This window comes from Toxotes jaculatrix, chromosome 8, assembly GCF_017976425.1.
Source record: "Toxotes jaculatrix isolate fToxJac2 chromosome 8, fToxJac2.pri, whole genome shotgun sequence".
Lineage (NCBI taxonomy): Eukaryota > Metazoa > Chordata > Actinopteri > Toxotidae > Toxotes > Toxotes jaculatrix.
This window is the reverse complement of record NC_054401.1, coordinates 368,897-388,896: the sequence shown is the minus strand read 5'-3', so window position 1 is coordinate 388,896 and position 20,000 is coordinate 368,897. Positions and strand designations below refer to the sequence as shown.

Genomic DNA, 20,000 nt, shown 5'->3' with positions numbered 1-20,000 from the left:
GCCAGAGGTGAAAGATGAAGACCGGAGAGAGGAAAAGACACCTGATGAAAGGTGACATCACGGTCCAGGTGGGAGGAGGCGGAGTCATACACACTGTCAGAGGAGTCCTGAACAGGTAACTACACAGGAGACAGATAAATAGTAGTTACAGCTGCTCGGCTAGCAGGGAGCTAAAGGCTAACAGAGCATAGCCTCTGTGATTTGATCACATGCTGATCAATACATGTTGAGATGTTCAGGTTCAATGTTTAGATGAAGCTGATAAATGTTTGCTGGAGGTTCTCTGAAGGTTATTTTACCACACTGCTATCGAAAAGTATTGATCCCAGCTGTTTGAATCACATCACAGGGCTGTTGTACAGCTCTGGGTAAAACAGCTGCCTCTCATGTAATTCCAGTTTTTCGTGTTGTCAGTGGTTGTTCAGATCTGGTCTTTGGTGTTTTTGCCTGTATTGATCGTATTGATCATTGACAGGCAGTAAAGACAGCCTGTGGCCTGTAGGAGGTGTCAGAGAGACGTCACTCATGTTTTTCCCTCCACAGGTCGGCTGGACGTTCTCGCCTCAGCAGCTGGAGGAAGGTTAAAGGTCACCTGCTGGGGGGTGCATGGAGCCTCCTGGCTTTCTTCTCGGGCCTGTTGCTGGCTTCTCTGTATGGACTCACAGCTCTGTTCATACAGAAACAGCCTCTGTGGTTCTGTGCTTACACCACGCTGGCCATGGCCTCTCTGGCAGCGTTCGGTATGGGACTGTCAGCCGGAGTCCGGGCTGACGTCACGGTGATGCTGCCCTCACTGTGCTCAGGTCAGTGACGTCTCATCACGTCTGCAATGTCCCAAGAATGAAGAGTTGGAGCAACACGTAGGAAGTTTTCTGCAGTAAACAGGAGGCACCTGTCATATTTCAGCCGGGTTTATAATGACAGATTTTTCAGTTCACAGTTTAGTTGTGTTAGCAGCGTCGCTGTAGGTGTGGCTTCGTTGGTTCATCCTCCACTTTGGCCCAGAGCGAAATTTTTCAACTGCTGGATGGATGGTGATGGAGTGTGGTTCATGGTCCCCTCACTTTTCCTCTAGTGCCGCCATCAGGGCAACATTTGTCTAATACTTTGGTTAATGTCCGAATACCTGCAAGTCTAATGACATTCCTATCAAACAGAAGTGGCCCTGATCGGCCTATCACAGTCCCTCTTCCTCTGCATTTCAGCTTATGGCCGGAACTTCCTCCTCTTCCTGTTCGTCTCTGGGCTGCTGTCCGGCCCGCTCACCAACACCTTAGAAAACACGGAGCGAGCTGCTGCCAGTCTGCTGTGTGGAGCCGAGCTGGCAGCCAATCAGACACAAGACCTGATGCAGAGAGCAGCCACGCCCCTCTTCTGTAAGACCCGCCCACTGCATTATCACAGTACCCTGCAAAAAATACTGCTGCTACTGCTACTGTTTATTTGATGTTTAGTGTGTGTGTGTGCTTGCAGCTGTGTTGGACAGAATCAGAGACATCAGCAGTAATGCTTATGCTGTCTCAGGACGAGTCCGTAACTTCATCCTCGCTCTGACTGACAGCGTCCGACATGTTGGTGAGTGATGTCAGAGTCATGTGGTTTAGTTATTAAGATGAATCGTGTGTAACTGTACTCATCCGTCTCCTTCCCACCATGAAGCTCACATGTTGCTGTTTTCCAGCCTGCATTGTGTTGACTTCTGACCTCTGACCTACAGCTCGTACTCTGAGAAACGTCCTCCACTTCCTGGTGGACATCGGGGACATCTGTAATGCCAAACTGGGCTCACCGTACAGGAAGTGCCGGGCAGTGTTCTCTGAGGCTCGGGCCGACTGCTCCAACCTTCTGGGAGACTTCAGCTTCCTGTGTGACATCGTGGACCGTTTCCTGCCGCTCTGCAACCTGGCCCGCGGTGCGTTCACTGACACCTTCACCTCGCACCCACTTTAAAGGAGCATTACACAGAGTTCTCCACATGTTCACTGTGAAAGGGAAAAAAGTTGAGAAACTCAAAATTTCGAATTATATTTTAACTTAACATTTTATTGATCTTGTGAGTTTGTCCGGCTCAGATCTGAGCAGGAATTCTTTTTTAATTTTAGACAAACTGTTTTTGATTACAGAACACTTACCTTAAAAGAACAAAAAGTCAATCAGAGAGAACGAGGGAATTTTATTCAGTCAGTCTTTATTTAAACACAAAACTTCACCAAGAAGTTTACTGTATTTTACTGATGCTGTTGCGTGACGTGAAAAAGATTTAAACCAGTGTCTGAGCAGTGATGTGATAAAAACATCTCATTATTTCACCTCAACAATATTTGTTTGATCTCGATACGGGGATCATTCGCTTCACTGGAGAAAACAACCTTTTCTGAATCTGTTCTCGAGGTGATAACCTGCTGTTTTCCTCAGACTGATGAGATGATTAATCCATGATGATGAGACTGATAACGAGGTAATTAACTCATGATCATGGGATTAATCCCACTGCGCAAAGACACGTTCAAACGACCAATTTTGGTCCCCTGAAGCTGCAGACTGTGACGCCAGACAACGTCTTTTTTTCTGACCTCTACCGAACGTCCAGTATTGACGTCCACAGGACCACTGAATAAGGACTAATTGTAGTCCAAATGTGGTCGTTGTGGACATCTTTTCTACATCAAATTTAAACTCATGTTAGACATTGTTTTTATTCTGCTTCTAGACTCTGTGTATAACTGTAGTCCCATTTCAGAAGGTGGCACACTGTTCCAATTCATCTTCCTATAGCTTCATTTGATTGTCTCAGCAGCAGGTGGCAACTGGAAACGCATAGGTGTGATGCATTTTCAGTTTAAACCTGCTGCTGAGCCATGAAGCTACAGGAAAATTAACTGGTACAGGAAACGGGTCCTCCACCTTCTGGAAACACATGGGACTGCAGTTTTAACAGAGGTTTACAATAAATCAATTCATCCCCACTCATTTATTTCCATTTTTATTTTTGTTACCACAACAAATATACAACAATAGAAATATAAAACAATAAAAATTAAAATGATAACTGAATGTGATTTGAGGTAAAATCCAACAAGAACCAATTATACTGAATAGAGAAAAGAAGACAATGCACAAAAGCTGTGACAACATTCTCCACAACAGATAATCAGTCCTGAGTGACTGCTGTGTGTCCTCCACTTCTTTGCGGTGCATGCTTCAGATGCATGCATCCTTATGAAGTCCTCTGTGGCTGTTATCAAATTTCATGATTCCATTTGTATGAGTAGAAAAAGACAAATTATTAGAAATATGTGAAGGCAGTCTGCAGTCAGACTGTGCTGCTCTCACCGCGCGTACACTTACGCACAAATATGGTGACAACATAAATACACAAGTACCTTAAACAACAGGACATTACGCAAAATGTAATGCGACTAGCAAACAAACTCCACTAAATAATGCACGTTAGCTTGTTCGTATCGTAGCTGCTAACACAGAATGCTAACAATACAACACAATAAACAAACCACACACACACAATACTCACAGACTGTGATGTTCCCTGGATGAAACGTGTGCACCCACATTAACCAGCTTTACGAGCCCATCTCTGAGTTACTGACCGAACTGAAGCAACGGAACGGAGCGGCAAAGATGCGAACTGGAATATTAACAGAAAGAGCGCTCACTCTGTCGCCGTTTCCAAAAACTAAGAAAAATACATCTGTGAATGTTCTCATTCATCCAGGTCATAGTTCTCAGATAAGAAATATACAGAACACTCACTCTGATACAGTTTCCATCAATCAATCAATCAATCAATCAAGAATTTGTCCCCTGGAGGGCAATTCAAGGCACATGAACAGTTTACACACAACACAATAATAGCATAGAATTTCCACGCACCAAGGGAAAATACATCTTTTACATTTTTATACTTTTTAACACTTTTAACTTATGAACTTTAAATATTATTTTTAACCTTTAAAGACGGCACACATACACCAAGTCTCCATATTTGTAAGAAAAACTATGTTGCCTGTGTATCCACTACCAATACTGGATTCATACATCTACATCACCACCTGCCTGCCAACTGAAAACAATGGAATTCACCGCGAGGCTCGCTAGCATGTACAAAGCATGTTCCCTGCCAGGAGAGAGCAGCTAGATATAAAGTGCGCAGCTCGTTCTTTTAGCTAGCTTGGCGAATTTATCTTAGGTTAGCTACCAGCCTAGCTCTGGTTAGTGAGCAGTGACTTAGCGACCGAACAATGCTTGTTCACGTTAAAGCTTCGGCTAACGTGAATATTTTAGTCACTATGGTCGTTTTCAAAAGTAATTCCAATTTCATTTTAACTATGGCCGGTGTTTAGCTAACGTTAGCTGATGGGACGACAGGCAATGACAACTGTAGCCACAGCAGGTTTAGGTAGTTTAAAACAACAAAGCTGGAACAGCTAACACTACAAATACATAAATGAACAAACAATAAACAAACATGACCGAACTTACTTTCAACTTAGTGGAAAACGGTGGTTCTTGATGTACGCTGAAACAAACCGAGCGGACACTTACTTCCACAGTTTAAACACAAATCAGAGACGGTGGATGAAACTCGCCGAATCGCGCCAAAAGCTTGACGTGTTGCCTCGGCCAATCAGAGTGGCGTTTACTCGTTGGGTTATGACGACGTGCTGCCTCAGCCAATCAGAGTGGCGTTGACTGGTTGACATCATAAGAGCTATAAAATCAAGGCTCGTATGTACCATGATATTTTCTGAATAAACCAGTAGAGGAAAAACAGAAAACGTAAAATAACAAAATAGCATGTACTCAATAAATAAAGAAAGAAAGAAAGAAATAATAACAAATAATGTTTGACTACAAATAATCTATATTCATATTTATTAATCATGTTGATAACAACAATGTTGATATAAATAAAAAAATTACATTCATTAATAATGTCAGTTTCCTGCACCTGTCTTAGACGTCCACATGACGTCCAAGCGGGACTGTGGTTAGACGTCCAAATATCGGACCTAGTTTGCACGTTGTGTAGACGTCCAGAATTGGTCTTGGACGGACAGATGCAATATAGACATTTATCAGATAAAGAACCATCAGATTCTGCAGTGTGTCACAACCAGCATCAGTCTCATGATTTAATGGCCACACTGTGTGTTACTGACGATGTGAGCTCAGTCTTTAAGACGTATTTTGTTCATTTTTGAGTCTTTGTCTCTTTCAGCTGGCGAGCTCTTCTGCGTCATCCCCTCCTACATCGCCAACCATCTGAAAAAGCGCCTGGCGGCTCGTACGTTCACTGTGTCACTGTTTGTTTTTTGAAGCATTTTTATGTTTTTAACCTAGATGTTGCTGCTCAGTACGTCTCTGTCTCCCTCAGCCACCATCGCAGCGTTTGAGCAAATGAAGCGCGAGTTTGAATTCAACATCTCGGCCTCTGTGACCTTTGACCTGGACGCCAACAGCAGCCGCTCTTTGCAGCAGGTGTCTCAGGACATCATGGAGGAGATTTCATCAGACCTGCAGGTGTTTCAGAAACTCAGTGGACCGTTAAAGTACGGCGGCTTCGTCCTGCTCGCCTGCTCCTTCCTGAGGTCAGAGGATCAGATAGTTTGGTTTTCTAAAGCTGTAATGAGCAGTGCAGTGTCAGGGGGCGCTAGAGTGGTTACACACTTTCAGTATTGTTGACTGCTGTGTGTGTGTGTGTGTGTGTGTGTGTGTGTGTGCAGCGCGGTGCGGTACAGACGACGGTATCTCCGTGAGCTCGACTTTGACAACGTCTACATCAGCTCCCAGTTTGAAGAGCTCGATCAGCAGGTGACATCAGCGGGCGGAGCCTCAGTCTTGCCAATCACACGCAGAGAAGCCAAGACCTACATCACACCACGTCAGTACATCTGTGTGTGTGTGTAATTTCAGTTAGTGATTGACATTGAACTGAAGTGACCCTGATCCCGTTTGTTTTCCAGTATCATTGTACCTGTCGAGCAGAGAGCAGCGAGCGGTGTTGCGGGGTGTGGTCTCAGTCCTCAGACACCTGATGATGGGGAGCCTGCTGGTGGCACTGGACTTCCTGGTGTTCTGGATGCTGGATCAGGTGCACCACCAGGTGACGGGGGACGTGGTGGCACGAGGTGATGCAAGACATCTGATATGAATATGAAATGTGATGTCGTTTGAACTGATGTAACCATAGTAACGAGTGTGTCCTGTCAGCTCCAGTCACCGTGGCCGTGCAGGTGGACGGATCAGGCTTCGCCTCAGACATCTTCAGAGACCTGGTGGCTTCGTTTAACGTCCTGCAGGGAGGAAACATCACAGTGATCAGCAGGAAGTGTCTGCTGGAGCCGTCACAGCCAAACTACAACACTTGTTTCATGCTAGGTAAGAACTACATGGGAAGTGACATCATACAGGATGTGACATCACGTTGACTGCCTCAGTGCAGACGGCTGATGGTCACGTGGCAGCAGGTGGTGGACATGATGGACAAAATGGACAGAAACTGAAAGTTCCATCATGTGTTTTAAACCTTCAGGGTCAGAGGTCAGAGGTCAGAGGAACATCTGCTGAGGTCGTTGGGTAACTGATGCTAACTGCTAAATCCTGTGGTTGTCTGTACTGTTAGAACCGTTTCCTTCCTTCACTATAAAACATTTCCAAAGTTGATTCAAACATTTCAAACTGAAAATTTAAAAGTGAAAAAGCTGGAACCTACATTGTTCCATGTTTACCAGCGTGCAGTCTTCTTCTTCACTTCCTTTGGTGGTGTATTGGTGTGTATCTTGGTGTGTTACCGCCACCTGCAGATCAGAGTGTGAAACCACTGGTCGAGTGTTTATCACGTCATGAGACATAAAAAAGGGAACTCACTCATAAAATCCCTGCTCGGTGGCTCAGTCAGACCCAGGCCAGCATCGTTTCTCTGCTTTAATCTGGAGTCACACTGAAACAACTAGAAAAAAATTAACACAGCTAACAAAAAAAAGTAATCACTGAAACCACAGTCTGAAAACAAGGCTGGAGGTTTGTGTCATGTTCACCCAGTCCTGCAGACTCCACCCTGAGTGCTGTATGAGAAGCAGGCACTTTTTAGGGCCCAGGACCCCAAACTGGGAACAGATTCCTGCAGCTGAAATACCAGTAAAGGCCGTGAGGCCCAGCAGCAGTAATGACAGGAGCAGTAAAGAATCTCAGGATCTCGATCTTTGTGTCCGGCCGACAGCTGCGTGTTGGTTGAAGGTTTAATCTTCAGACTTCAGATCACGTCCCAACATGAAATGTTTGTAAAGTTCCGATTGACAGCTGAGACAAACACCCCAAGCATCCCAAATATGACAAACACTTCCTGTCCTCAGATGTCAGGTTGGAAACTGTCTGTAGAGTCCAGCTCAGGAAAGGACAGTCTGATTCAAACTGCTTTGAATGGAAAACACCTGCATGTGAATAAGAATCCAACAGAATCCAAGAATCCTACAGTCCATCACAAAACAAAAAACAGCTGCACTCAGTGACCAGCAGCACATCCTCTGATGTCTCTACTGGTTCCACTGGTTTTACTGGTTCTTTGTTGTAGGGTTCCTGTTGGGTCTGGCTCTGCTGGTGTCTCTGACTGGAGGATTCGTCCAACGCTGCAGACGACTCGTCTGCGCTTCATATCATCCAGAGAGAGAGCTGGTAGAGAGACACACACACCCACACACACACACACACACACACACACACACGCACACGCACACACACACACAGTGTTAGTCTGAATGTGAATGAAATCGTGTTTGTGGTTTAATGTGGACGTTCTAAGTCTGGTCCGACTACAGCGTCTTCTCAGAGGAAGGTGTTGAATCATCAGCCCTGAGCTGAGACAAAACCAGAGGAGATCAAATATGAAGCAGCTGTGTCTCTGTCTGTCCCCGTGTCCCCGTGTCTGTCTCTGCTGTGACCTGTCTGATGAAGGTCACGATGCAGAACAGATTCAGCTCTTCTCCCGTACACTGCGCTTTATTCACCAAACATTTTCCACTCAAACACGTTTCATTTTGACGGACTGAGTCTCGCTGCTCTGCGTCTCCGTGTGCGAGTCTCATCAGACTCTGAGACCAAGAACAGAAACCGGCTCTGATTTTCCTCGAGGGTTTTGGACGACAGCCAGCCAACCACAGAGGACGAAAACTGATCCTTCCACTCCGACTTCAGCACACCGAGGCTCAGGTGACATGTAGCAGGAGAAGAAGAGGCTGGGGGGCTGTGCCTGTAAACCCCCCCCCCCCCCTTCTCTCAGTCAAGGTGTGTTTTTAGAGGAATAGACAGAAAGACAGACAGGTGAGACAGAGAGGAAAAACAGCTGCTGTGGGTGAAAGGTCACAGCGACAGAGGCATCTGAAGAATCTGCAGAATGAAAGAATGAGAGGAGGAAACAGGAGGCAGGTCTGGACTCATCCTCACAGAGACCTGACAGAAACCTGCAGACTGAAACCCACCGAGGACTCTGAGCTCCGAGACCTGAGACACAGTCAACTGTTCTGGCTCATAAACCAAACTCCATTCAATTTAATCCAACTTTTATTTTACACACAGTTCAGAATAAAAGATGCTACAGTCTCTGCTGCTGTGTGAGTATGAGCTGACACAACGTGGGGAACATGATGGTTCTCATGGTTACCTGGTCAAAGAGGAACCACATTCATTCTGAAGCTGCTCAGCAGATACAGAAGCCCAAACCCACGCGTGTGTCCCAGACGTCCTTCCTGGCGGAGCTGGGTGACTTCCTGTTGGCTACCAGCGCACGAATGGGATAAAAAAATCAAATCATTCCCTTCTTCTTCTTCATTTCTGTTGTTTATTGCTCTTTGGGCCAGTGTGCATCACATGATCCTGTGAACGACCTCACAGCTCAGAGCTGAGGAGACGTACATGCAGGACGTCCTCAGAGAGTCGAGGTCCAGCCTCACTGTCTGAAGATCTGAGGAACATCTGCTGGAAGCTTAACAGCACAATTAAGCCTCAGTGTGACTGAGAGACGCAGCATCCGTCCATCAGGACATCCGTCCATCAGGACATCAGTCCATCAGTCCATCAGTCCATCAGGACATCAGGACATCGGGACATCCATCCATCCATCATTCTGCTGTCCCGTGTTATTCCCTCAGCAGCAGTGACGTCTGTGACGTGACAGAATCAAAACCTCGGCTGATTGTTTGAATCTGATGAGGTGTGTTATTGTTGTTGTTTGTGTGTTCATCAGGAGAGGATCCAGTTCCTCCGTCAGCAGATCCTGGATCAGAGGAGGATGGAGGGTGAAGCCCTGAAAAGGTCTGCAGCCAGGAGGCAAGCTGACGGAGGAGGAGGAGGAGGAGGAGGGAGTCGCCTTCAGAGACTCCTGCTGCGGTACAGACGCGTGGTTTGGTTTTTAAACTTCCAGGCAGTCTGAGACAGTCTGAGACAGTCTAAGACAGTCTGAGACGGAAAAGTGGTCTCAGACTTTGGTGGTCTTTATAGACCTGAACTTTCTGTCCAGGTTTTTGACTTTCTGAGGTTAAAGATGTTTTTTGGACGCATTGACATTCAGAACCCACCAGCAGCTTTCAGTCTGTGTGTCTGTGTGTGTCAGGTTACCTGGAGGAGCTCACCTGTCTCACCTGCTGAGTCTGTCATCAGCAGTCACCTGTCTGGCCTGTGGAGAGGTGGTGAGGTCAGAGGAGGACAACGTGGTCTTCTGTGACGTCCCTGAGTGTACAGGTAGACACTCTTATTGTGCATTAGCTGCTGCTGGATGGACTGGGACATTCATGGTCCCCAGAGGATGAATCCCACTGACTCTGATCGTCCTCTAATTCATCCATTCATTCATTCAGTTCATGGTGTCACAGTGATCTTGTTTCTGTCAGACGTTGAAACAAAGCCACAGTTTGTCTTTGAGCTTTATTAAACCAACAAACACAACGAAGACACACAATACATCGGTGTGTGTGTGTTCAGTGTGTGTGTGTGTGTTCAGTGTGTGTGTGTGTGTTCAGTGTGTGTGTGTGTGTACTGAGGGAGTGTCCAGCTGTTGTTGACTCAGCTGAAGTCGACAGATAACAGACTGTAACTGTAGCTCGCACAGACCTGAGGCCAGTTTCTTCTTAGACCGGTTCAGTTCAGTTCACCCTTCGATGAAACACCTCTGAGGGACAACCCCACACCCTTCCACCCCCCCCCCCCCCCCCCCGTCCCAGCCCCATGTCCCCGCCTCCTGTCCTGTCCCTCCCCTTGTCCTGGATATTTCATCTGTTCTTTTCTTTCATGAATTTCGCAGAGAAAATGAAAAACCTTCTGCTGTGTCGCACGTTATCGAACCCCAGGCTTCAGTTTGCCACATCCTGTCTGACGTTTCCCAGCTCTCCTTCATTTTCACGAGCGACTGCTCTCCTGTCTTCGCAGGCCTGTACTGTCGGCCATGTTTCCACACTTTGGGAAACGCGTGTGTCGTCTGTATGCGACCTCTGACCTTCCAGGAAGACAGCGAGGAGGAGCTGTGAGTAACTGTTACAGAGCAGAGCAGCACATCGTAGATTGGATCTGGAGTTTCCGTGTTCCAGAACATCACATGGTTCAGTTCACGTAAAAACAGTAAAACACGTCATTCTGAATGATCCACGCGTCACGTACAGGAAGTGACTCTCAGGAAGATGGACCCCGCCCCCTCCCTTACACACACACACACACTCACACACACACTCACACACACAAAACTGCTGATTCACACTCAGGCTTAACAGTAACATTTTGCTGACTCGTGATTCAGGCTCGAATATTCTGGTGTAACAGACGTTACACAGGCTTTGGACTGGACAGGACTCAAACCTGCGGCTCAGACTGTCTCTTCTTGGTTGTCTCAGAGACTCCAGCGATGACGAGCAGCTGAGTTTGTGGTCTGCAGCTCTGAACTCGACTCACATCGCCGACCTGCGAGCCAGGACGCTGATGAAGAGGAGGATCTCCGCAGTAACACGCCGAAGGCTGACAAAGCGCTCAGAGAGTGGAGTCAGAGCAATGGACGGAGACACTGGAGGACAGGACGTTAACTCAGACTCTGAGCTCAGGTAGGACAGGACCTGCAGTAATGTTGATGGTAAATTGCTGTGTGAGTTCTGTGCTGACTCACTGTTCGGGGATGTATTGTATGAGAGGCGTGTGATTGGATGTGAAAGGCAGGGGCCTGGATGAGTGTGCGTGTACGGGAGCCTGCAGGTGCGTGTGAGAGTGAGACAGCCTGTGAGACAGTAACCATCAAGTTCCTGCAATAAACGGCCCGTGGACGACCCCATTACGTCTGGTTGGATGTTACAATATTAATTATTGATTTTTGTACACTAATACTGATTTATTGGTATTGTTTGGTACAACGTTGCTTAGTAGAAAAACATCAATAAAAAGTCACAGGTAGTTTTATTTTCCTTAAGACACAAAACGATTCAATTCTCTGTTTTCCCACTCTGGCTGCTGTCAGTGAAGCAGACATGATGTACCAGGACCAGCCAGGGTCAGATGGGTCTGACAGCGATGCCTCCATCCACTCCACCTCCTCGCCAAAAACCAGCGGACGCCAGGACGAGGCCCTCGTCACAGTCCTCGTACAGAGACCAGGCAGTGCCCAGACCCTCCAGGACCCGAATCCCAGGATCCTGAAGCGGAGCTGTCTGTCCCGGATCCTGAAGCGGAGCTGTCTGTCCCAGGATCCTGAAGCGGAGCTGTCTGTCCCAGGATCCTGAAGCAGAGCTGTCTGCTGGTTTTGTTTCATGTTGTGATTAAAGTTGTTAAAGTCTGAAATGGAACGGTGACATGAATATAATATGGCTCCAACGTCCACGCTGGAGCCATATTATATTATATTATACAGACTGGTTGTACTGGTCAGCTCCAGTGTGCTGTGTGTGTGTGTGTGGGTGTGGCTGATTACAGCCCAGTTCTAAGACAAAGACACTTCACAGAAACTTTAAACAAACGAGTCAACATCAAGCTTCACACACACACACACACACACACACACACACACACACACACACACGCAGGCTTGTGTGTTCTTGTGACTTGTTCTGTGAGTGCGCGCGCGTGTTCAGTGTGTGTGTGTGTGTGTGTTCAGTGGGAGGACTCAGTGACTCTCGGCAGGAAACGGTGTGTGGACTCAGTCAGTCTCCGCTCGGTGTCTCTCGGTGTCTCTCTGTGTCTCTCGGTGTTTTTTTTTTCGGAGTTTAAACTTTTGCGACCAAACCCGCAGAAATGTCGACCAAGGTGAGTTGATCCAGGTGTTCAGCTGTGACTGATCGATCGACCAGACACTGAATCAGAAACGCTCCCGTGCGATAGCCTCAGTGTGTGTGTGTGTGTGTGTGTGTGTGTTTTACACGGTGACGTGTGACCGATCAATCCGAGCTCAGGTCATCAGGCGGTAAACTAATGTGACTCTGATCAGTTCGAGGTCAAACTGACTCCAGACCAGTAAAAGTCCTGATTTCAAAGGACGACTGAAGTAAAAGTTAAAGTACTGTCAGCTTCAGCTCAGGTTGACTGATCTTTGATTTTTGTGAAATATTGATGAACTGATCAGTGACTGAGGTCAGAGGCTGAAACATGACGAGGAGACGTCAGCAGAAACTGAAGCTGATTTCTTCTGAAACGTGTGTTTGATGGTGTTAGCACGTGATGCTCTGCCTGTGTGAAGTAGCAGGACAGTAGCTGATGGACAGTAGCTGATGGACAGACTCTGAACAGGAATCAACTGAAATACTGAAGCTGCTTCATCTCATCACTGAATTCAGATGTGACAGAAAACAACAGGATTTCCTGCATTTTATTTTGAAATGTGATCAGAGATGGAAGACAGTATGGAAATATGATGTTTATCAGAGCTGACCAAACTCTTTATTGGTTTCACTGAGTCAGAATCAAAAGAAGGAGCTGGAATGTCCCACTTTAACCATCATCATTTGAAATGAAGTGTCAGACCACAGCACAGCGCTGGCGACAGATGAAGAGCCATGAGCAGTTCAGTCACCTGGTGTAAACTCAAACCTACGGGGGAAACTGTTCTCTGATGCTGGTCCTCCGATCCGGTTTGGATCCAGCAGATTTGTGCTGAATATTGTGGAGCAGCTCTGCAGCCGCCGCCCTCTTTCACAACAGCAGCGAGTCCTCAGAGGGCAGCTCGGCCTGATCTCAGCTGTTTGAAACTCACTGACGTTCACAATCAGCCCGAGACACAAGACAAGCCTCTGACAGCAGGGCCCCTCAGCCTCTGTCATAATGTTGGTATGTAAAGATAAATATCAGCTGCTGTGAGCTGGGACGGACGCTTCCTGTCTGTTTAACACTGATCCTTTTGTGCTTTTACTCGAGTTAAACTGTGAATGCTGGACTTTCACTTGTGTTAGCCAGGAGTCCGGCTCCGCCTTCACATTAAAGCGCTGAAATTATCCTGCCTGACTCGCTCACTGTGCACCAGCACCTTCACTGTCCTGCTGGTACTCAGTGAAACCACGTTAGCTTCCTGCTAAGTGTAACGGTTCTGTAGCGGTTCTCAAAAGTCCGGTCTTTGGCTGCTGTGGATGTAGCAAAGGTTGGATGAAGGCTGATATCTGCTCCTCCAGTCCCTTTGCTGAGGCCGAGTGGCCTTTCAGTGTCTCTCCGTTGGACACAGCCGTCCAGCCGGGCTGCTGCAGCCCATGCTCCTCTGGCAGCTGAGTCTTTTCAATGTTCGCTCCCTTGACGAGATTCAGAGTGTCTCTGTGTCCTCAGGCAGCTGCTAATGTGCCCCTGCTTCACTAAAACCAAGGGTTTTTAGATGTGGACCTCGCACACTAACTCATCTCCTGTTACCATAGAGACCAGGTTGTATGACAGATGGCCTGATTTAGCTCACATCGGACGTCTTGCCCGTCCAGGACATGTTCTCGATATACTGATTACATCTCCTTCTTACTCGTAGCTCAGTAAATGATCTTTCAGTTTATTCTCCAGCTCGTCTGACTGTTGTTCTCTCGATGGCGTTCCTCCCTTCCCCTCTCCTGTGGTCATCAGATCGGGTGGGGTAGTTGACGAACCATTCAGGTTCTCTCTGACGTTCTTCCTGTTTGGAACCATGAGGCCTCTCCCGCCTGTTCCCATTAGGAATCTGACATCGGGGTCTGGCTTTCTGGTCTTTGACTCCTGTGACAGAGGATTTCTACACTGTGGTCCTGATACTTCAAAACCACAATGAATACTTCATCCACCTCTGTGTGTTATAAACACTGAACTCACAGCACAAGCTGAAGCTGAACTGATTAATGATTAACTTCATAGTTAAATATCAACACTGGACGCTTCAAATAAAAGCAGATCAAACTGCTTATCAATCGTGATCCTGATTTGCTGACAGGCTGGTTTCACTGACCAACAGCAAAGAGCCTCTGCTGACGTGATGAGTTTGTCCTTCAGAGCAGATCTGATTATTGATTATTGATTACAGCAGCTGATTCCCTGTGTTCTGCTGTGGTTGTTGCAGTACTCAGATCTGGAGCTGGCCATCCACACGTTGGTCACAGAGTTTCATAAGGCTGCAGACGACGGGCCGACCATGAACACCACCCAGTTCCAGACCATGATGTCCAAACAGCTGCCAGGATACGCCAAGGTACGGACCATGACATCACAGGTTATTCTCCAATCACAACACAGTTTGCTCTGCCTGTACATGCTGCTGGGGCAGGTTTAGGCCGGGTCTCTTGGTCATGTGGGAGAAACGAGTCAGCAAAACCTTCAGTCCAGTTTGTCTTAAACTAATTTGATCTTTCTGCTGTGAGAGCATCATCTGTTAGTTCTTACTGCCAACGTGCAGCAGCTGTTGTCATGGCTACCTGAAACTGGGCGGAAGCATGTGGGTCGACCATTTTAAAATCACACTGTGAAGTTTTTATATTTATAATTTGAAACTGAGTTTTAATGAAACTGCCCCTGAAAGCAACTTGGAATCTTTTCATGTTTTCATGAATCCAAACAAACACTGTGACCTCCTGTGGTGGAGGTGCTGCCCTCCAGTGGCCATAGGCTGTAACTGCTGTTAGACCTGTTGTGGGTCCCGTCACAGCAGAGCGGAGGGAGGCCCCGTCAGACGGGGTCACACTTCCACACACTGAAGGAGGAAAACCCGGCCTCTGACAGTAAACCTGTACCTGGAGGCAGATGTTCGAGATGATTTGATGAAGATTTGATATGATGGTTCAGAGACATTCAGAAACAATACTCAGACATTTATCCTCCATCTTTAATCATGGCTCAGTCCAATCTGAGTCCGTGAACCAGCCCTGGATCTGCAAAGTAAGGATCCTGTTCTGGTTTAATACAGAAAAAAGTTCTGGACGTGAACCATCTGTGTGTGATTCAGCTGAGCTAACGGTTTGGATCAGTCGAGTTCACCGAACTTTGTACATGTCACTGCCGCCGTGGTCTCACACTAACTGTCTCCATGTGTCTCTGTCTGACTGTGTCCTGTCTGCAGAAGGTGGAAAATGAGGAGGGTCTGGGTCAGGCTCTGGAGGAGATGGGCGTTCAGAGCGGTCAGAACATCTCCTTCGAGAACTTCTGGAAACTGATCAACAAACAGGCTGTCCAGCTGTTCAACGCCACGCACAAGGAGAAGAACATCAAGTGCAGCTGCCTGCTGCAGTAAAAATACCTGCAGCCGCACCTTCTCTGTGCTGACCACAGGGGGGCGCTGCAGGACCAGAGTCAGACGGGAAAACACACAGAAACAAGAGAAGTGGAGTTTTTCTAACGATATTCAAACCTTCTTTGTGTTACAGTGGAGTTGAGAGTCTGAATGTATGGAGGAGCAAATCTGACTAATTAGGAAATAAACACTTTAAGAATCGTTTAATTACTGGAACCATTGAAAGCAGCTTGTAAACACAGCTGAACAGACTGGGAAACACCGTTAATGCCATTATAACATGTAAAGAAAAAGAATAAAGACAAATTTAAAACAAAACTTGGTGATAAATTTTAAACTTTGCAAGTAAATGAACCAGTAAATGTATTGGTACAGTACAAATAACAATAAACAAAACTGACTTATTAAAAAATGTAAATTATAATAATAATGACAATAAACTTAAAATATATAGCACAATTCATGCTTAACATGCAAGACAACACAAATCATAACATTAATAACAAAGCAATGAAAACAGCAGGAAAATTAAATAAAATAAAAGTTGAGTTAAAACAGCAGGAAAAGATAAAACTTCTTCTCTGTGGCTTTTAGTTCTGACCTCAGGAACAATCAGGAGGTTTGAGTCCGGTGACCCGAGCAGGAACATACGTCTTAACCACGGTGGACAGATGAGACAGGGCGAAGACACTCGGTGATTTAAAAACGTTTATTTAACCTGTTGTTATTCTTCATTTATTCTTTTCAGTTTCAGTCTGGTTTGTTCCTCCGTACGTCTGATGAGAAAATCAATGATCACTGAGAATTGAAAACAGAAGTTTAAATGAACGTACTGCACACTCACACTAAACTCAAAATATGATGCAAGTGTCTTTGACCAGTTAAAAGTCTGTTTTCCTTTAAGAACCTTTCAGTGCAGTTTGTCTTTTAAATTCTTTCCTGTGTGTTGATACTAACATCTAACTTTTATATCCAGTGTTTTTCACATTAAACCCTCTGATCATCTCAGCTCTGACGATGCAGCTCAATATTTATGTGAATAAACGTCACCACTTTTGATATAACGAACCAATCAGTGTGTCTTTGTGTGTCTTTGTGTGACATTAACGTCAACATTTGGAAGAGAAGCCAGTTCATTTGGACTCAGGGTGATTCCTTCATGCACAGCGGGTCCACAGGTCTGATGCCACGTTCCCATTCCAGTGAGTGGACATGTAAATAGATCCAGATTATTCAGAGGTTCAGTGTTCTGAAATCAGTCTGTGTGTGTAAGAGACACACAAATAAGACGAGACAAACAGTGACTGAAGAGAGAAATATTTTTTAACAATGCAGAGCTGAATTACAACAGACATCACTGTAAATCACACAGATCATGTTATCTTTAAAATCAGAATCAGGCAAAGTGAAGTTTATCAGCAGGTAAATCACACAACAGATATATCAGAGTGATATCAGTCAGCAGAAATCAATAAACGGATCATTAACCCACACAGACGCCTTCCTCCCCCCAGTCACCAGGAGGCGCTCCCTCGTCCTCCTCCTCCCTGTGGAAAACGCTCCCACCAGGCTGCCTGCTCCACCTGAGCTTCACCTCCTCTCCGATTCCTCGCTCCTCCAACTTCTGCTTCAGCTGAAACACAGTTTAAAATCAATCACTGTGATTGATTATTGATTGCAAGTGTTTCAAAAGCTTTTTAGCCCTGATGAAGTTGTAGTGACTCATCTCTGACCAGCAGGGGGCAGAAAACCTGGAGTGTTTTACTCTGCAGTTCCTGTAACGTCCACTAGCTGCTACTGTGATCAAACTCTGACTGAAGTGAAGGAAAAAAGGTTTGTTTCAGAGACGCTCTGACCCAGTTGGTGTATGACGTGAGGAGGGAAACCATCAGGTGTGTGTGGAGCAACGTGGAGACTGAACCTTCAACACATCAGAGTAACAGAAACATCATGTTTCCATCATGTTTTCATCGCCCGAGCTTCGACTGCAGCTCTGAAAAGCGCTTTTGGTGAAAATGTAAATGACACCTGGATGGAAACCGTCTTAGAAATGTGTCGGCTCATCTGTGTTTTCTGTGAACTCCACTGAACCGTGTGGATTTAATGAGGAAATGAGTTCCTCCTGTTTTCTGTGAATATTCAGAGAAATTGTTCCATCCTGTGTTTCATGACGTTTTCTTATTAGATGGTTTCTATTGACTTCAACCAGGACACATCACCTGTCCTCTGACCTGCTGCAGGATGGAGTCTTGCAGCACGGGGTCGTTCAGGTCTGCAGATCCTCCACTCAGCCGAACCCTCACCGACCTCAGCACTGAAGCTCTGGTATCTAGAGGGAGTAAAGGACGCGGTGAACACGGATCAGACCGGATCAGATGGAATGTGCAGTCTGAGACTGTGATGGAGGACTCACCTGTGTAACAGAGGAAGGAGCTTTTCTCACCGCAGGGTTGAAAGTACCAGACCCCGGACGATGAAGATGCGTCCATCATCGCACAGTCCGCTTCTGCATCAGGCTGCCGTAACGCCCAGTTCCTGTAGGAGGCGCCGCTCCGGTCTGACCACACCCAGAAATGTCTGTGCAAACCGATCCAGGCGGCCGGAGGGGCGCTGAAAAGCTGGTCGCCATCATAGGTCTGACCTACGAAGGACGCTGCCTCTGTGCTCCCCACGGGGTCAGTGACGGTCTGCAGCAGACTGGCGACCTGATCGTTGTCCTCCTGAGTCCTGATGCTGCTCAGGTCTGTGTACTTCGACCGACAGTGAGTCTGCGCTTCGGACCACGTCATCGGCTGCTTCTCCAGGATGTGCTGATTGGCTGCAGCTGAAAGAGCGAAGAACACCGAGCAAACTGTCTCATTCGCTCTGGTTCCAGGCTGCAGACGTTCGACCAGATTTAAGTTTTCTCTTCTTAAACTCACCACTGTAACAGACCGAAGGCTGCTGAGCTCCACAGTCTCTGACAAACCAGTCTCCACGGTCGGATATGATCACGCACCCCCCGGCCCTTGGCTCATTCGCGGCCCATTTGGAGAACCAGGTGTCCACCTGAATGTCCTGGCTCTCCTGAGACCACGTCCATGTGCTGTTGTAGAGCCCGATCCAGAACGTCCCGCTCCCCGCTGCCTGCTGGGCCTCAGCGTTGTTGGTTGGACCCTGGATGGTGGCGAGGTCAGTGAACTTGTCTCTGCAGTAACTCTGAGCTTCGGTCCAGGTCTTCTTCAGATTGACAGCATGAAAACATCTGATGAGACGGTCGGTCTGAAGACGACAGACCGACACGCAACCTGAGAGACAACACAGGAGACAGTCAGGACAAACTCTGCAAATAGATCAGCCTGGTTCACATGTCAACAAGAGTGACAGAGAGGAGAAATGTCTCTAAGACCCATGGACGTTGTAGATGTCTCTGACTGATGACTCTAACTGGACACTGAGGACGCAGTGGACACCTTTAAAGGCTCTGTAAACCCTGGATGTGCTGTGTGTGGTAAACGAACGACAGGACACAGACCTGAGAGCAGCAGGAGGACGAGTCCTCTCCTCTTCATGACTGAGAGCTGAAGGACTGAAGACATCAATCAGAAGCTACTTCACAATAAAAGCATGATTATAAAGGCTGCTCTTTCAATCAAATGATTCTTTTTTTGTGCAAAGGAAATTTCAAACATGAGTGAGAAGAGAGAAATACAACAACAACAACAACAACAATAATACAACAAATGTGTGCACACAGGTGTGTACAGGTGATGTAAAGACACAGAGATAATTGATCAGACATCTGACTGATAACTGATGAGATGAATGTGTGTGTGTGACCTACCTGAGTCAGGCAGAGGTGATCCGGCTGTTGAACTGTCCGTCTTATATGAATCAGTTTTCCCCTCCTCCTCCTCTTCCTCACAGACGGTCGGTCCCATTTCGCCCTCCACTCCAGTAAAAACAGCCTGTTTGCATTTAAAAGTTTACTTGAGAAAAATGACAAAGGATTCATTAAAATCCGTTTGGTTGATGATGATGAGGCTGATTTCTGAGAACGACTTATTCAAACCTACAGTAACGTCAGATGCAAAGCGGAGGATCAGAGCGCGCTCAGACTGACCTGGGTTAACCAAAGCACATTAGAGGTCAGAAGCAAAAACACAGAAGAAAAACACATGAACTTTCAGTCTCATCTTATATATTATTATATTTTATTAATACATTTTCACCCTGATGTGTGATGTGTCGTGTTCGAAGCACCGACTGTTGGAAACATTGGAGAAATTTAAATTGAACTTGTGTGAGTTTCTCTCAG

General features: G+C 46.5%; 2 protein-coding genes across 4 annotated transcripts; one reads left to right on the top strand and one right to left on the bottom strand.

The window, feature by feature from the left end:
* Positions 1–14: 14 nt before the first annotated feature.
* On the top strand, positions 15–11,795 carry dcst2 (DC-STAMP domain containing 2). The gene is made up of 16 exons (XM_041043710.1): positions 15–115; positions 544–803; positions 1,206–1,376; positions 1,474–1,575; positions 1,718–1,912; positions 5,240–5,305; positions 5,396–5,609; positions 5,745–5,902; positions 5,985–6,149; positions 6,232–6,399; positions 7,592–7,692; positions 9,260–9,402; positions 9,626–9,753; positions 10,438–10,531; positions 10,896–11,099; positions 11,507–11,795. Exons 1-16 carry the CDS (start codon positions 15–17, stop codon positions 11,766–11,768), a joined length of 2,532 nt encoding a protein of 843 aa, XP_040899644.1. The 3' UTR covers positions 11,769–11,795.
* Positions 11,796–16,765: 4,970 nt separating this feature from the next.
* LOC121186633 (putative C-type lectin domain family 20 member A) lies at positions 16,766–19,503 on the bottom strand. Of its 3 annotated transcripts, none has more exons than XM_041045416.1 (5): positions 19,218–19,503; positions 18,625–18,990; positions 18,117–18,527; positions 17,923–18,032; positions 16,766–17,336 (listed from the first exon to the last, which is right to left on the bottom strand). In XM_041045416.1, the coding sequence occupies exons 1-5, from the start codon at positions 19,279–19,281 to the stop codon at positions 17,187–17,189; spliced, it is 1,101 nt and encodes a 366-aa protein (XP_040901350.1). In that variant the 5' UTR covers positions 19,282–19,503; the 3' UTR covers positions 16,766–17,186. The 3 variants fall into 3 exon arrangements, with proteins under 3 accessions (XP_040901350.1, XP_040901351.1, XP_040901352.1); XM_041045417.1 differs by having other exon boundaries at positions 17,935–18,032; XM_041045418.1 differs by having other exon boundaries at positions 18,147–18,527.
* Positions 19,504–20,000: the final 497 nt, after the last annotated feature.

Bases quoted from the DNA above. Each gene is read 5' to 3' on its own strand.
- LOC121186633 (XM_041045416.1), bottom strand. From the start codon at position 19,281: ATGTCTTCAGTCCTTCAGCTCTCAGTCATGAAGAGGAGAGGACTCGTC. The intron at 18,528-18,624 runs GTGAGTTTAAGA...TCGCTCTTTCAG, and splicing joins GCCTTCGGTCTGTTACAGTG to CTGCAGCCAATCAGCACATC. The intron at 17,337-17,922 runs GTGATGTGTCCT...ACTGTGTTTCAG, and splicing joins TGCAGCAGGTCAGAGGACAG to CTGAAGCAGAAGTTGGAGGA.
- dcst2 (XM_041043710.1), top strand. From the start codon at position 15: ATGAAGACCGGAGAGAGGAAAAGACACCTGATGAAAGGTGACATCACG. The intron at 1,377-1,473 runs GTAAGACCCGCC...GTGTGCTTGCAG, and splicing joins AGCAGCCACGCCCCTCTTCT to CTGTGTTGGACAGAATCAGA. The intron at 11,100-11,506 runs GTAGGACAGGAC...GGCTGCTGTCAG, and splicing joins AACTCAGACTCTGAGCTCAG to TGAAGCAGACATGATGTACC.